Source organism: Xyrauchen texanus, chromosome 27, assembly GCF_025860055.1.
Source record: "Xyrauchen texanus isolate HMW12.3.18 chromosome 27, RBS_HiC_50CHRs, whole genome shotgun sequence".
Taxonomy (NCBI): Eukaryota; Metazoa; Chordata; class Actinopteri; order Cypriniformes; family Catostomidae; genus Xyrauchen; species Xyrauchen texanus.
Genome location: NC_068302.1, coordinates 32,472,267 through 32,489,381, shown reverse-complemented (window position 1 = coordinate 32,489,381; position 17,115 = coordinate 32,472,267). Strand labels below are relative to the sequence as shown.

General features: G+C 36.8%; 1 protein-coding gene across 1 annotated transcript in view; it reads right to left on the bottom strand.

Moving 5' to 3' along the window:
* The window catches only part of LOC127621488 (breast cancer anti-estrogen resistance protein 3 homolog), a 108,528-nt gene that overhangs the window by 2,564 nt on the left and 88,849 nt on the right, over positions 1 to 17,115 (bottom strand). Inside the window, 7 exon segments of the mRNA XM_052095119.1 lie at positions 45 to 131; positions 133 to 217; positions 2,296 to 2,411; positions 4,623 to 5,362; positions 6,401 to 6,501; positions 6,765 to 7,204; positions 12,972 to 13,100. Coding sequence (XP_051951079.1) covers positions 45 to 131; positions 133 to 217; positions 2,296 to 2,411; positions 4,623 to 5,362; positions 6,401 to 6,501; positions 6,765 to 7,204; positions 12,972 to 13,100 — 1,698 coding nt within the window.

Sequence of the window (17,115 nt, the reverse complement as noted above, 5' to 3'; positions counted from 1 at the left end):
AGCCAAACTACTGTGTGTAGCAGAGTTAAGGGGGCATTTGGTACCTGAGGCATGTCCAGTGCTTTCATTATGGAGGAAAAGGCATAAAGATCTCCCATGGAGTCTTTTAGTTCCAGGGCGACCAGAATGATCACGGTTTAGGGTTGCAGCTCTCTCCTCTAGACTTCCTGTACACCCTAGTATATCCACAGCAACGGCAATCGCCATGGTGTTATGCCTGTTAAAAAAGGAAGAGCAAGGCATGTAAAATGTGTAGCCTACTTGATTTTGGACACTGCAATAAATTGAAATCTATAATATAAACTCCACAATGCCTGTGATCTGAGCTTTGTTACCACAAATACACTCTTTTCTTTCCTTTTTTTTTTTTTTAACAAAAGATAAAAACAAAACATAATGCATTCAAAACTTTAAGCAATATTTACTCCACTTTTCCAATGCAACTTTAGAGTGTGTGTCTTTTTTATTTAGAGATCAGATCCTCTATTGGTCAAATTTCTTCTTGCTATTCTATTTTGCAGGTCACCAAACATCAAACAAATCCAAACGAAGTGAATGGAATACAAAGTTTAGTGTGTGTCTTTACAAATAAATACATCTTTAGTAACCCGAGACATCATTCAACCCCTGTACCTCATCCATTTTTTGGAGTTGTGCCCACACCTCTTTAGTATTCCTCAATCTTTCTGTTATAAATAGAAATGCCAAAATTGCAATGTTTTTTTTATTTTTTTTTATGTATATAATGGCAGATGATGTTGTCTTCATGTCATCATCGGTCCGTGACCTTCAGCTCTCACTGGATCGCTGGGATGAGGATTAGCACCTCTAAATCTGAGGCCATGGTTCTCAGCAGGAAACCGATGGAGTGCGTACTCCAGGTAGGGAATGAGGTTTTGCCCCAAGTGAAGGAGTTCAAGTACCTCGGGGTCTTGTTCACGAGTGAGGGGACAATGGAGCGGGAGGTTGGCCGGAGAATCGGGGCAGCAGGGGCGGTATTGCACTCGCTCTATCGCACCGTTGTCACGAAAAGAGAGCTGAGCCGAAAGGCAAAGCTCTCGATCTACCGGTCAATTTTTGTTCCTACCCTCACCTATGGTCATGAAGGTTGGGTCATGACCGAAAGAACTAGGTCAGCGAGTACAAGCGGCCGAAATGGGCTTCCTCAGAAGGGTGGCGGGCTTCTCCCTTAGAGATAGGGTGAGGAGCTCAGTCATCCGTGAGGAGCTCGGAGTAGAGCCGCTGCTCCTTTGCGTTGAAAGGAGTCAGTTGAGGTGGTTTGGGCATCTGGTAAGGATGCCCCCTGGCTGCCTCCCTAGGGAGGTGTTTCAGGCACGTCCAGCTGGGAGGAGGCCTCGGGGAAGACCCAGGACTAGGTGGAGAGATTACATCTCCACACTGGCCTGGGAACGCCTCGGGGTCGCCCAGTCAGAGCTGGTTAATGTGGCTCGGGATAGGGAAGTTTGGGGCCCCCTGCTGGAACAGCTGCCCCCGCGACCCGACTTCGGATAAGCGGTTGAAGATGGATGGATGGATGTATATAATGGTTTAGATATCAAAAGAGTCATTAAAGACCATAGGTATGTAATAGTGTCTGTTTTTTCTTAGTTTTTATTTTTGGCTTCAATAAATAATATTTTTATGATTAATTCATATCAGTATACTGTAATTTACTATCACAGCATATCTGTTTATTTATTACAAGAGAAAGTAGTACTATATTCATACAAATATATACTATATTACATTTATTTTCTGTACAACAATGGTGAATTATTAGTATCCCATATGCGTGTACACATATATTATACATTGTACATTATACATGCAATTTCTTAAGGTGGCACTGTGTCAGTAATTGACATTGCTATTTGACTCAATAAGTGCCTACGAAAATACATAAGTGTAGATTATGTGTAGCTCAATATGTGTTTGACAGCCAGTTGTGTCTCATGAAATTTCAGTGTGAAAGTAATGAATCCTGTTCTAGATTTCTCCTGATTTGTTGCATTATCTCTTTGATATATGAACAAATATTTTATGCTATTATTTTCTAATTGTCTTGAAAATATTTGGAAAATGTTTAACTATCTAGGCATTTTGTAAATCCATTTGTGATAGATATGTGTCAGGTCTCTAAAGTCCCTAATATATAAGCGTTGGTGCTTGTAAGTAGTGAAATTCCCATGCATTTAAGGGTTAAAGAGTTAATACAATGTTTATGGGTCACTGCCTGTCGCTGCTGTGTCATCAGAAGTCTGATTTATAGATCATGTGTTGACAGTGTCTGTTTACCTTTCCATGAGGTCTTGACACAACTGTTTCCCATGAGGAAGGGTCACCAACTCCAGCCCAGATTTCACACCCATTTGACCTTTCATCTCCTCGGAAACATTCAGCATCCTAGCAACCTGTAACATGTACACAGAGCATTTGCATCACATGAACCAACATCCAGAACCTATAGATGGCAAAGAACCCGAACCAACCCTTTTTGCTTCAGTAATGTTATGTATTTCCAAATAAATATACAGCGAGAAAAATGTGGAGACTTGAGCTGAAAAGGAAAGCTGTTTCAGCGACAGAGCAAGATATTACATTTTAATGAATAATTTCTAGTAACCTACATAGATGGATTGAGGGCAATAATATGATGTGTTATTATGTGTTACGATGTGTAACAAAGGAAATGTTGTCTTTTTTATTCCAATTTGACTTTAAAGGGTTCATGATCTGGATTTAGGGCAGATTTATACATTTAATGAGCACTTTTTTAGGAACAATCTGGTCTTAACTGAAGTTCCTGACATAGTCTTCTGCAGTTGTAGCCCATCTGCCTCAAGGTTTGACGTGTTGTGCATTCTGAGATGCTATTCTGTTCACTATAACTGTACAGAGTGGTTATCTGAGCCACCGTAGCCTTTCTGTTAGCTCGAACCAGTCTGGGCTGTGTTTTCCAAAAGCATCGTAAGCTTAAGTTGATCATAGAGGCCGTTGGCACAAATGGTTTCTACGATTTACTTAAGCTTACAGTGCTTTTGGGAAATGCAGCCCTGGCCATTGTCCGTTGACCTCTCTCAACAACAAGGTGTTTCCATCTGCAGAACTGCCACTCACTGGATGTTTTTTGCTTTTGGCACCATTCTGAGTAAACTCTAAACTGTTCTGTGTGAAAATCCCAGGAGATCAGCAGTTACAGAAATACTCCACCAGCCAATCTGGCAACAGCAATCATGCCACAATCGAAATCACTGAGATCCCATTTTTATCCCATTCTGATTGTTGATGTGAACATTAATTAATGCTTCTGACCCATATCTGCATGATTTTATGCACTGCTACATCACAATTAGCTGATATTATAATCACATGAATAAGTAGGTGTACAGTTGTTCCAAATAAAGTGCTCAGTGAGTGTAGTGTAAAAAAATGGGAGAGCTGACCTTGATTTCTCACCTATAATATTTGTCCTATGACTGACATAAACAACCAACTTGAGATTAAATTCCCAGATACAGACAAACAGCCTGGTGAAGAAATGTGGAAAAGTGGATAGTCATGTGAATAAGAGCCTTTTTGTGTCATTTTTAATTGGATTCATCTACATTTAGTCCCTGTTGTGTGGCACAGCTGTGGCCTTGTCCTCAGGTTGTCAGAAGAAACAAGTCATCAACCAGAAGAGTAGGCTGACTTACATAATGACATTTTAATTACAGACCTGCTGTACATGATTACTGTATATTCAGCAATGGGGTGTGTATGGTTATTCCTAATTTTGTTTTGAACTTTCTTGATCTTCTCTTTTGTTGTTGTATGTTTAGCTAGATTTTGTCCTGTCCCTCCCATTCATTTAAATTCAAAGTTATCAAACAATCAGTGTAGATTCATCATCTTGTACAATTTATATTATACAAGCCAATATGACCCTTTAAAGCCAACATGAAATGGCATTCACAACCCATTTTACTCCTGTAAGAATGTGATATATTTCAGAAAGAAACCAAATAGACCTTATTCATTGAAGCGCCATATTTCATTGACAACGGGGCTGTGAGGGATAGACTTACAATCTCTTCAACGGCATGCACTGTATAAAGCTGTATACATCGAGATCACATAAAATAAAAAAGTCAACTGAATTTTTTGGAAAGATTTTTTTTTTTCTCCTTCAGTGTTTCGTCAGTGGAACAATCCAAATCACTTTAAAGAACAGTTCAACCCGTAAGGAGACAGTATCCCCCATAGCCTTGTTTTCATTTCAGACAAAAATCATATATGTTGCTGCTGAGAAAATATTTTAGACTTGATTTTATTTATCAGAAATTGACCAGATCTCATACTCATAAAAACTGGCATTTCATACCAGAACAGAGTTTTAAATGTGCATTACCTACAACAGTAGCCTAAAACAAGGCATTAATAGAACATTGGCACATTATTTTCCTTGCCCGCCATTAATGACTTCAGCTGAGAGTCATTTTAGATCCAAAGCAATTTTAAGAAGATTACAGAGACAAATTTAGCTCTTTGCTTTCAATATTGTGCACTGAGAAATGTGTATTAAGAAAGTAAATTGAAGTCAACATGAAATCAAAATTGAATCCTAAGTCTCATCGCCATACCTGACAGTCTGCTTGCAGGATGTGTTTTGCGATCGTCTTTGGGTCTTGACTGACGGCAAGTTCTTTGGCTTTCTTCAATACTGTCATTTCCAATGGCTTGTTCTCAAAAGGTAACAGCCTGAAGTTTGTGTTCCCTGGTTTAAATGCTGATTCAGTTTCAAACACAGGTCTTTGTAAACCTTTCACTTTCTTGGCATCCTGCTCTTGTTCTTTATCCCACTCGTTGTTTTCATCGCTGTCATTGTCCAAGGCCTCAATGGCATTATGATAGGAACTACGATCTAGCTTAATGCTGCTATCAGTTCTTTTTAACTCCTCCTCAGTATTTAGACGTTCCACATAGCCATTTGCCTGTTGTCCATTCATCTTTTCCCATTCAGCAGGGCTGCATGGACTCAGTTCACAGTAGCTTACTTCCAGACTCGATGGGCTACCCGATTGCTGTTGTTGCTGAGCTGAAGGTCGCTGTTTTTGGGGCTTTACTGGGGGTACTGGTGGGATGAGTGGCTGCAGGCCAGGGGTGCATGGTGCTCTCATGGAGGGTACCTTGCTAGGTTTAGGGGGTGGCTTGGGACACAGCTGGCTGTCAGATCCACGGATAGCCTCGCCGGGCTGGGTGTCAAAGGCCATTCTGCGTGGCACTGTGGGACTCAGGGCTGGCTCACTTCCTGTTCGGAATACTGGGGATTTAGGGCACGGCTGGTGCTCCATTTGTTGAAGCTGAGCCTTGGGTCTACAGCCTGAAAGCAAAGGAATACATTTATATGCATCATATTAAGGATGTCAAAAGTACCAGTACTTCGGTGCCAAGTCGATACTTAAATAAAACATTAAATATGTAATAATAGCAATTTATTTCAATATTCTCGGTAGTACTGAGATCCGATTCAGTTCGGTACCCATGTGCTATCTGACTGACAGGTGGCTGCTTTCAAAACGCAATATATTTATGTGCACTTATGCTCTGTAAAGAGCATCTGTGTCAAAATGTTTGGTTTCGGTAAGATATTAACATAATATCACAGCAGGTTTGTAAACAGGCGGTAAAACAAAACAAATCAGACCCATATATTGGTGTTGTATCGCAGTATTGCGTCTATGCATAAACTGTACATCTGTTCAAAGGTCTGCAGTGTAAATGCAACCAAGTAGATCTGCATCTATTATGTCATTGTTAATTGAATTTAATATTTATATTAATTTAATATTTATTTGAGTGTCTTCAGTGCTGTGATATACACAAATTATGGTATCATTTATTAATCAAATTTCAAATAGTTTTTTCTTAAAACATGCCTGGTTGATGGACCGCACTGAGTCCATGGAGAAAAGTCAAATAAAGTCCAAAGCTGCCCATTCTGATCTGCAGAAACAATTCAAGTTTAATTTTTGCATTCTGCATGGCAAAGCAGATCCACCTCTCTAGTTTTTGACGTGGACTGCAAAGCTGCCTTTTATTTATTTAATATTTTTTTGCATAACCATCTTTATTCCACTGACACTGGCATAAATTACCAGTATTTTCACTTTCATTCTCCTCTACAAAATAATGTATTTTGCATTCCAATCCCACATCTCATTTCACATGTTTAATGCGGATAACTCAAAGTGAATTTCAAAGGCGGGAACGAAATCTTGACTTTGAGAATTACTTTCGCTTTGGCACAAAGTTAATTTGAAGAAGATGACTGGTCTTCAAGGCTGTCAGATGTGGGTATCACCAGAGAGCTGAAAGTGTGACGGGGTATCAAGGAGGATGAATGTTGACAGGCTCTCACCGATTGGGAGGAAGCTCTCAGACTGATGGGTCTTTAGTGGCCGTCTCCTCTCCTGAACGTGGTTTAGACATGCTGGTTGACTCCCACACTTATCCTTGTTGCTGGGAAGGAGAAAGACAGTTCACTTAGTCTTGAAAACCTCTTTGTTTCTCTTCTACTGGAGTGGTAGGAAAAACACGTGTTGACTTGTATTTGTTGTTTTCATCACCCAAAAAGATATACTGAATTTCTGTTCTATTCTAATCTGGAATTTAAAAAAATAAAAAAAATATATATATATATATATATATATATATATATATATATATATATATATATATATATATATATATATATATTGTGTGTGTGTGTGTGTTTCTCCCACCCAAGGAGGTTTCCACGGCTGAGGGAGTGGTCCTGGGCATGTCCGTTCATGATATTCAGACTCAACCGTTTTGACGTCAGGCTCTTCCTCTCTGAGAACTCTGCCTCCACACGTATAGATCCCACACCATACTTCTCCTCCAGGCATCTCAGAGGCAGAGCTCTGTTGATTGGCTGAAAGATTATCGCGCCGACAACTTCAGACATGGGCTCGCGGTTGCCCACGTAGTATCGCACTAGTGCGGGGACGCTGTCGAATCCCTCCTTCTCGAAAAAGTACTGAACGCGTGAATAGGCCTCGTTCATGGCTAGTACTCGTTTATTGATTTTGAAGTGCTGGGGGGTGTTCTTCCACTGGCAGGTCAAGACGTAGTTTCCCGGGCTGGACAGTGAATCACGAATCAGAAAGTCACCATCTCGCTGAACCAGGTTTTCAGCCACCTGAAATCCCAACACACAAAATAGGCAGTCAAGTTTTTTGTCTTTTTTTGTCTTTGTCTTTTTGTGCAAGTGGTTAAAACATGTCGTGCATGTGGTCTTTTTGTCTTATTTCAAATTAGCCATTTGCTAGTCCTCTTACCCACCCTTTTTTCCATCATTTACTGTCCTTACTCTGTTTTCCATTCTCTCAAACAAATGGCAAAAAGGGCATAAATGTTGTGTTTTACATGTTTTTACATTCATTCATGTAGTACCTACTCTGATAATAACATGTCATTGTACATGATGCCATTTGATACCTTTTCTAATACTGGAGTAAACATTTAAAAGCTACTGATGTTTTTCTACTCCTAAATTCATATCTGGTTTTGTACTGGCATTCTCTCTAATCAGATTATGTACACATCCACAGTAAACAGGGAGCTACGTTTATGACAGTGATGCATGGCATGACCCAAAAATGTGTTTCTTTTGTGAATCACCAGCGCATTCAAGCAGTTTAGAATGATGGATTGCCTCTCTAAACTACAATTTATGTCTGTGAAAGTAATGCATTTGGAATATTAATTATTTTTAATGGGGCGCTAGGGGAAAGCATTCCTGAACCATACATATCTGTGTTTTCTAGTATATAAATCTTTGCCTAGATGTACTGTAACACTCAGGACAGCAGTCGAAAAAGAAGCCCCCCAAAAAATTATATATATATTTATTTAAAGTATTAGTCCTTTAAGAGGTTTTGACATGTAAAAAACACTTGAAGTGTACCAGCTGATTCCTCTCTAAATTTCTGATTATACAGTAAATGACTTGCTGAGACATCTATTATAAGTAATCAATTTCAATAATTTTGGCAAAAAAAAAAAGTGTAAAGAAAGTGGCTCTGTGGCACTATCAAAACATTGTAGCATCATGACTGGCTCAACAAAGCGACATTGGCTCAACAAACGGTGTGCGTTTGAGGTGAAACTATCTGTTTGTCCAACCATTGCCAGACGAGGAGTTTCAAGAATTCCTGTTTGAAGACAGGTAGTCATTATTTTAGCAATTCTGTTTGGTGACACTAGTGGCACAAAAATTACTTTTCAAACTTTCACTGGTTTATACTAGACTGGAGGATATTCTAAATAGTTATGAATCAAGGTTAGTATGCATTCTTGGAGCAGTTGGGCAGCAGAGGCACCAGGAAAAGAGTCATTAAGTGATTAGAATCGCTGAGCTTTTTCATTATGGGCTGTACCAAACAACTGTTATTGGGCCTAACAACAGCCAAACAGGAGTTTATCTACAGTAGTTCCAAAATAAACAATGGACTGCATCAAAAAAATACCATGGCAGTGTTTTTGGAACATGTCCAATTGCAATGCCATGGTATCCTTTGAAAAGCATGTCAATACCATAATATACAGTATGAATGTGGTAATCATTCGGCACAATGGTATATATCAAAGTGCCAAAGTATTACCACATAATACCATCACTGTACCATGAAGCTAATACAGAACATTGTTGTAGGGAATTTATAGTTATCTAACAGCAGACATGCAAGAGTTTATCATCATAATACAAATAATGTACAATGGTATTACTCTTTTTTTGAACATGGCAATACTGTGATATTCTTGATCTGGTAATACTATAATGTTCATGGAGTCTGTGCACTGTTTGTCCAAAGTTATTTTAGAATAAACCATTATGACTATTGTGGATTCACAGGTTGATACCTGCCTTGTGTCATTAATTAATCCCATTTCATTAACGAGTCTTATTCTTTTTTTCTTTTTTTTCCCCCAAGGTAACAAATACAACTACCCCAGCAATTGACAGTAAACAATTTTAAAATCAACAACAGGTAATTTCACACCAGCGATCACAAAAAGAACATGTAGAATCAGTGAATGACTGCTTTTCCTCTTTACTTATCACTTTTAGTCAAGCAGGTCAGACTCGTCCTGAAAGACACAGAGTTGTGGGTAAACACAGCCTGTATTTCAGCCCACGTGCTGTCAGGAGCTTTGTGAAGGACTGAATGCATAATTACAGGGTGTGTAGTGATCAAAAAAGGATAAATGAGTGTGTACAGACTCACTGCTGACTCCTGTGTTAAAAGGTTGCATTAGTGTAATTAAGAATTAATCCTGTCACAACAAATAAGCGAATGTACATTATATTTTGACAGAATAAATAAAGGAATTCAAAATCTAATTTAAACTGAAAATAAGAATATTCAAGGATTTAAAAAAAAAAAAAAAAAGAAGTGTTATGATGTAACTATTCTGCAAGATTCTGCTCTATTTCTAGGTAACTCAGCAAATAAGCAAATTTGTGTCACAGATTTCCTTGCTTTAATGGAAGCACACAAGATGCTTTTTGGAACATTCTCGAATCATACTGGATAAAAATGGATCATCTGGTTTTACAAAAACTGGTGTAGTTCATGCCAGCTCGAGAGCATGATATCATTAAAGCAAAATGGGTACATAGAAATTCATGTGAATTTTTCAATTCAACTTTTCAATCAAATTGTTATGCTGATAATAGAATTTGTAATTTTATAAATAGGAAAATAGACACATTTTCACTAGTGGATTTTTGCAACCCACAATATTACTTTGCATTTTATTGTCATTTTTATTTTTATTTTTTTCATTGAATTTTAAGTCTATTCAGTTGGAAAACATTTATTCATATTCTTTTAGAAGCAACACTGCATAAGATATTTAGGTTTTTCAGAGAAGGTATTTTTAACGTTTTTTTTGTCTAACTGTATTGGCAGATTTTTTTATTTTCAAAACAAGTTACAAAACATATCTGCCAATGCTGAAGAAGTAATCCAAAGTATTTATATTACGTTAATGACTTTGAGTAATCTAACAGAATACGTTACAAATTATACTTTACACCATATATTCTGTAATATGTAGTGGAGTACATTTAAAAAAAAGTAACCCTCCAACCCTGTTAAGACTTACTAAATGATGCCTGCTGCACAGCAGTTTATGGGCTCCTGTGTTGCAGAACATACTAATGAACCTGGCCAAAAGTGGTTTGCTTAGATTTTTTGAAAACATTGGCTTGATCATATTTAAGTGTATTCTAAAGCTACTTCTAAGTGTGTTTAGAACCTAGAGAAATGACTATTGTTACATTGTGACATAACCATTGCCAGTGTAGTATTTGTGGTGTAAGCAATAGATTGGCTACGACGCTGGTAGTTCTGATCACATGATGCTACAACATTAAATAAATACACTTTAGGTCAGATAGCGAGCATGGATCATCACAACATTACCAATCTTGATCTAATGCATTTGTAGATGGATAAGTTGTCAGTTTCAGGGGCATATTCCGCAAAGTAGCATGAGAAATGAGCTGGAGTACATGGTTGTCATAAGAGTGGAACTGTAGCTGTCAGCAATGTGATGTTTGTCATAATGAGAAACTGTTGACATTTTAATGAATAGTCCAATACATAGTGGTTGAGCTACGGGAAGTGTACTTAATATAATGAATATAATTTTGTTGTCAAGTCAGTCTAACAACAACAGGTAATTCGTAGCTAACTGCACTCTGGAATAACGCAATCCCAACAGACATTAGATTTAGCTTTTTGTGTCAATTAAATGTCAAATGTCATAGACAAGTCTAGGTGTGAATGTGGCAGTTCCAGTTCTAAGCATGTTTGGCGCCTGTAAACCAGTTAAAAACAGGTATTGATCAACTAATGTGTGAAATGACTTTCTCTGCTAAATATATATATATATATATATATATATATATATATATATATATATATATATATATATATATATACATACATATATATATATATTTTTTTATTTATTTTTGGCAACTTGAGATTGTTGCTCTGAGCACTATAGGTAGATTTCCACAAGGAAGTTTTATATTATTCAAATCATTAAAAACTACTACCTGACAGAACATGTGGTGTAGGGTTGTTGAAGAACATTTATTCAGTTCAGCACAAGCGCATATTCCAGGGTTTTTGCCATACCACGTCATACAATACATTCAATGTTTTTTCACCTACACTTGTATTTTGATTGGCAAACTATTGTTATGTCTGTCTTGTCAGGACCAAGCTGTTTGATGGCCAGTTTGTCTTGAATATGCAATAGAAACAATACGCTCAGTAATTCTCGCCATGCCCGCACTTTGTCACACTGCTGGCGCACACTAATACTTAAGTAACCTTGGACTTGACACTAGTTTAGCTTGTTGCAGTTTCATTTTGGACCACAGATTTCTATTGGAAAAATTGTGGTGTGCTATGGAGTTTGGATGGTCAGTAGATTGTCTGTCTCTGAGGTTTCAGTTTTTACCCTATGTCTTAGGCTTGCTTTTAAATACATGTGTTTTGAACACATTTACATCTTAACAAATTACTTTATTTTCAATGTATGGTATGACTCGTTTTCAAGTGGATTCATATTTTAGTGGGGTTCTGCCCCATCAGCCCATATAGACGAGCCACGGCTGATAGTTCCTTTAAACACTCATAGGCCTTACACCTTGCAAAGCAAATGCCTGCTTAAAAGGAAATCTGTCCGCTCTATATGCTTATAAAGACGCATTAAGACAATTTTATGCTTTTTTCAGCATATAAATCTTCAGGCAAGCAAATAAAAATGAATCTAAATGGAAATGGAACATTTAAGAAGGCAAGAGACTACAGTTTCTTATCTTTTCTTTCTTTTTTTGCAATACCTTCCAATTAGGGTACAATGTGAATGCAAATTTTGTGATAAGGTTAATACACAATAAATATCTGATCATGTTTTTAAATTTTCAATCTTGAAAAGAGCATTTAATTGAGTACATCAACAAAAATAAACAATAAAGTACTGTGGTTTTGGTAATACCACGGTTGTTTGGACATACATAATGGTAATACATGGTATTCTTTGAAGTACCTTGGAGTACCATGTAAAACTGGTGGTGGTGTAGTGGTCTAAACCATATAACTGGTAAATTGGTAATCAGAAGGACGCTGGTTCGATCCCCACAACCACCACCATTGTGTCCTTGAGCAAGGCACTTAACTCCAGGTTGCTCCGGGGGGATTGTCCCTGTAAGAAGGGCTCTGTAAGTCGCTTTGGATAAAAGCGTCTGCCAAATGCATAAATGTAAATGTACCACCACAGTAATTTTTAGAACTTTTTTTATTAAGGTTAACAAGTTTAAGAACATTCAATGGAAGCATAGACTATGTCTCAAAATGTATTTTCTTAATCAAGTATTACTGGCCTTGCCCTGTCTATAGCTGTAGCAAACATGGCCACATGTCTTTATTTCATTATCATTTCCACAAAGAGAGTGAATGTTTCAGTGCCAGATAGAGGTATGACTTCCAGCGTCCCTCAAGGAGAGAGAATAGACATGCATCTACAGTACCAATGTCTCCAAGATTAAATTTATGCACCATCTTTCAGAGGCATGGTAACTATAGAACTATATATTAAAGCAAAGTATTACATGACTTTCTTGAATACTTGATTCTGATAAGCCAATAGCAACATTCTGCACTGCTAAAATAACCCCCTTCATGGTGCTAGAAGATCTCTCTGTTTTGTGTTAGCGTCCTGATCAACTTTTCATGGTTTATTTTGCACCATTCAATTGTAAATTACCCCTTACAAAACAACCACAAAAAGTCATAGACTATAATATAAACATTATCCCATAATAACAGAGATCTCCATGACACCCAACCCTCTTCTTCTTCCAATACCCAGGAATGGTGTACCTGTCTGGGGATGGCTCCGTGGTACCATGCATGGCTCCGTGGTTCCTCACTGCTTAGTTTCAGTTCCTCCTCTAGTTCTCTCCGAAGCTTCTCCAGTGGTCCATCCATAATGTACTTGTCCCTTGAAAACTGCACATAGACAGGAACAGAAGAGTATGTTAGAGCCATGGTGGCCCTGAATACCGTGCGTGGCTCTGAATGTTTGTAGTACTTGGTGTCAGTGCAGATAAATTCTCTTTTTCTATTCCCCTCCCTTCTTTTTTTGTGTGACACAGTGTCTGACTGATTTATCCTGTGGTTCCTGTGACTTATAAGCTGTCTACGCCCGCCTTCATATGCCGTGGGGCATGTCACACCTTTACCTGCACACACATACCCACATTGGTCTGAATCATCACTGATTTTCACAGGTCTGTTTGAAAAATAAACACTGTCTCAGAGAGTTTCACAATTTAGGAATTTTAGAGGGTAAATACAATTCCTATCTATAGGCTGCTTTAAAGGAATAACTTTAGAGTTCAGGGTAACCAATAAACAGATTTCATTGTATTTATATAAAAGCTTTGATTGTAGTTAACACGTATGCCATAAAATGGTGTCTAAAATTAACTTTAGCTTTTAATATTAACGTCTAAAATTAATGCACAATATTTGCCCACTGCAATTGGTTTCCTGTGGCTTTTTTTTTTTTTTTTTACTTAATGAGAATTTTTTGAAAACTCAGTGTTTCTCAATTAATTTAAATTAATTCTTATTTTAAAACATAGCTGATGCTCAACACAAAAGTAGCTGTAAATAATGTTTGATATTTCAGAACATTTGAAATAATTGAATGGTTCCCATGTTATATAACTCTCTACTGTCTACCATCATGGTAGGCTTTCTTTCAAGTTTTAGAGATTGGAGTTTTTCCCTAGAAAAGGTACTAATATTTTAGCTACACATTCAAAAATTAGCTACACACTTGCATTTGAGAAAGTGAATAAAGATATCTGACAGCTACAGGTTACTACAAAACCTGCACCAAACCCATAAATAGATACAATTAAATATTATAACACATCAAATGTTACATAACAGATAAAAAATATTAAATAATTCATGATGCTTTTTTGTTTCTTTTGATGTCATTTTGTAAATGTTGTACCCTGATATAATACCATAAAAGATACACAATCAATTGAACACAAAGTAAAATATATATATATATTAATATTAATAATAATATTTTTTTATTAAACTGAATAGGTTTTGTATTTAGCACAGTGCCAATTATTTGTGTTTCCAAACAACATGTTTTACATTTAATATCATGGTTACACAAAAAAATTGGTCTTTTACAAATGAAAATACATAACTGCCTTTATGTTTTAGGAAGAGGCTCCCCAAAACAGGATCATATTTAGATGTCCTTGAAACCAAAAAGTTTGAATACCCCTGCACTAGCATACTGCACCGTATTTGCAGTTTACTATGACAAATGTTTCATTAGTCCATTCATTTGTCACAAATGTAAATGTAAATGGAATATCAAATTAAGCACATTAAATTGTGGAATAAAGTATTCCATGCAGTGTTCTCTGGTTGTATACTTAATATTTATGAAAAATATACTTGGTCATCTGGGTATTCCCAGATAGCAGTATTATAGTATGCTATTCCGAACATTCTGTGTCCCTATTATGACGGAAGAGTTATTTTCTATCTATACTGGTCACCATAAGTTGGAAATTAATTAGGGATATGTAGAGTACATTTTTAGAATTCAGTTATTCGCAGTGCAGAATAGGGGAATAATCTGATATAACGATCTCATCTGGAAATGTGCATTGAATTTACCTGAAAAGCCAATGGGGTCACATTCAAATTGACCAGTGAACAATTCAATCTGTATTATAAAACTGATAGTTCTGAATGTATAAACTGATTGCATGAGACATGTTCACTTTATATGTTCACATGTAACACCTGTACACCTATTTATTCATGCGATTATCTAATCAGCCAATCATGTGGCAGCAGTGCAATGCATACAATTATGCAGATATGGGTCTGGAGCTTCAGGTAATCATCAGAATGGGGAAAAAATTGTGATCTCAGTAATATATTAATGTGTTACTATTGTGCTAGCTTGGGAACCATAAACAATATACATTTAGGCTACTGAACTATATTCCTTGGCTGAAGAATTGATTATTGTGATAATTATTTAAGCAAAAAGCAAAAGTAAATATCAGCAGTGGTTGTTTGGCCATTGGCACAAGGCCGCAACAAGAATTTGAATTTAAGTAGCTTACATTTAAGACAAAAAGGACAGTTATTTGGTCTATTTTTTGTGAAAATACTTTCAAATGATGACCAAGTAACAATGTCCTTTGCGTGTTGCAGAGCAACACAGATTATAGGACTTGAACTAACCTTTTATTATATTACTTATAAATGTTGAGCATTGGTGTCTTTTATCACATTGCTATTGACACCGTTTTATAAAAGCAATAAGTTATGACAGGGTGTGTGATTTTAAGAGTGTTTGGCTCTCTGCTTTGTGTCGTGTCTAACTGTTAGTGATGGGTCACATGGTGGAATATTCATCAAAAAATAAACTACTTGATTAATGAGGTCAGCTGGTTTTAGATTTATGTTTTATTATTAATATTAATTGAATATTTTTTGTTCACTGTTGCATAAAAATAAAAAAAAATGTGTTATACATACAGTATCTCGAGACCCCTGCGTTCTTGCTTTCAGTTGTTTATGAATGCAAGATTTGAATGTGTCCCTTAGAAACACATCTGATTTGTTCAGGTGAACTGGAGGTATGTTTATTATAGAGGGTTTTCTTGAGGCCGATTAGTTGACTAGTCTTTGGGGCAACCTGCTGACTAGCTGATTTTTTAAATATGCAATTTTGCACATTATTACTAACAGCACCCCTGAAACATGGTTAAACTACTGTAGCACAAGGTCTCCAATGTCGTATTACTTTATTGAATGTGAATGGATGAATTGTATGCTGTGCATATGTGTCACCACTCGGGCAAAAAAGCAAAACCGCTACATATTTCAGTCGCAAGATTTCAAGCATATATATATATATTTGGTTAAGTACTTGGAATGCCAGCTATGTGTAGTACCCAACCTCAGAGACCTAAAGTGGTACCTTTTTACTGGTAGTTTTATGCAGTGGGTACTCAGTGCGCTACTGCTGCATATCTCTAAACTAAATCTGAGTGCAGGAGGAAAAAGTCCCAGCCATACTTCTTGTTTCAGCTATGTAGTTATGGTCTATTAAGTAATGTCAAATAAAACTGACATAAAGGAAATTGGAATTGATAAGTAATTGTCTGTGTGTGTGCTCAGAAGTGGAAACCTAAATTGATATGACAGTGTCCCTTTACGGACTTTATTTAGTACACTGCTTCACTCAAACACACTGGCCACAAACAGAGCCAGTCATTCTGCTGTATATTTTATTAACAAGGCCCATTTTAGAAAGTGTGTCCCTGTTACTTTCCAGATTGAAATAGCTTTTATGGCTTGATGAACTACCGTTTTGGGGTTTCTTAAACCTGCCAGGACATTTGAGTATGGCTGAGAGCCCAGCTCTTAACACAGCTGGTGATGCAACTGATCCATGGCTCTACAATGTGCTTGTAAAAAGTGATGTCATCAAGTGTGTGTGCATGTGTAAAGATTGCTGAAACCTAGTGTTTGTGAATTACTATTGACACTTGCGTTACAGGGCAGCAGGGTCAAAAATTACCAGTGCTTGAGGCAAAATACCACAGAAAGTGACAACAATGGGATCAAAATATAAGATGTGTGGCAAAATATGCCCTATAAGGAATTCCTCTGTTTTTTTATTTGTAATAGCTGATGTACTATATTTTATAAAATGAGATACTAGGGATAGTTAATTATTCTAATTATTAATAATTTTTTGAGAATTAATATTCGTTATTTCTATGAAAGCACTAGCCATAAAATGACGATATTGTGAGTTTTTATATGGTTCGATATTGTGTGTTTTTATATGGTTAGATACAAATGCGCCTTCATAAAGGCAAAAATGCCATTAGAAAAGTTCATGGAGAAAATATTTTGCCTAATAAAAGTGCATAAATAAATTTCTGAAACTGTTGTT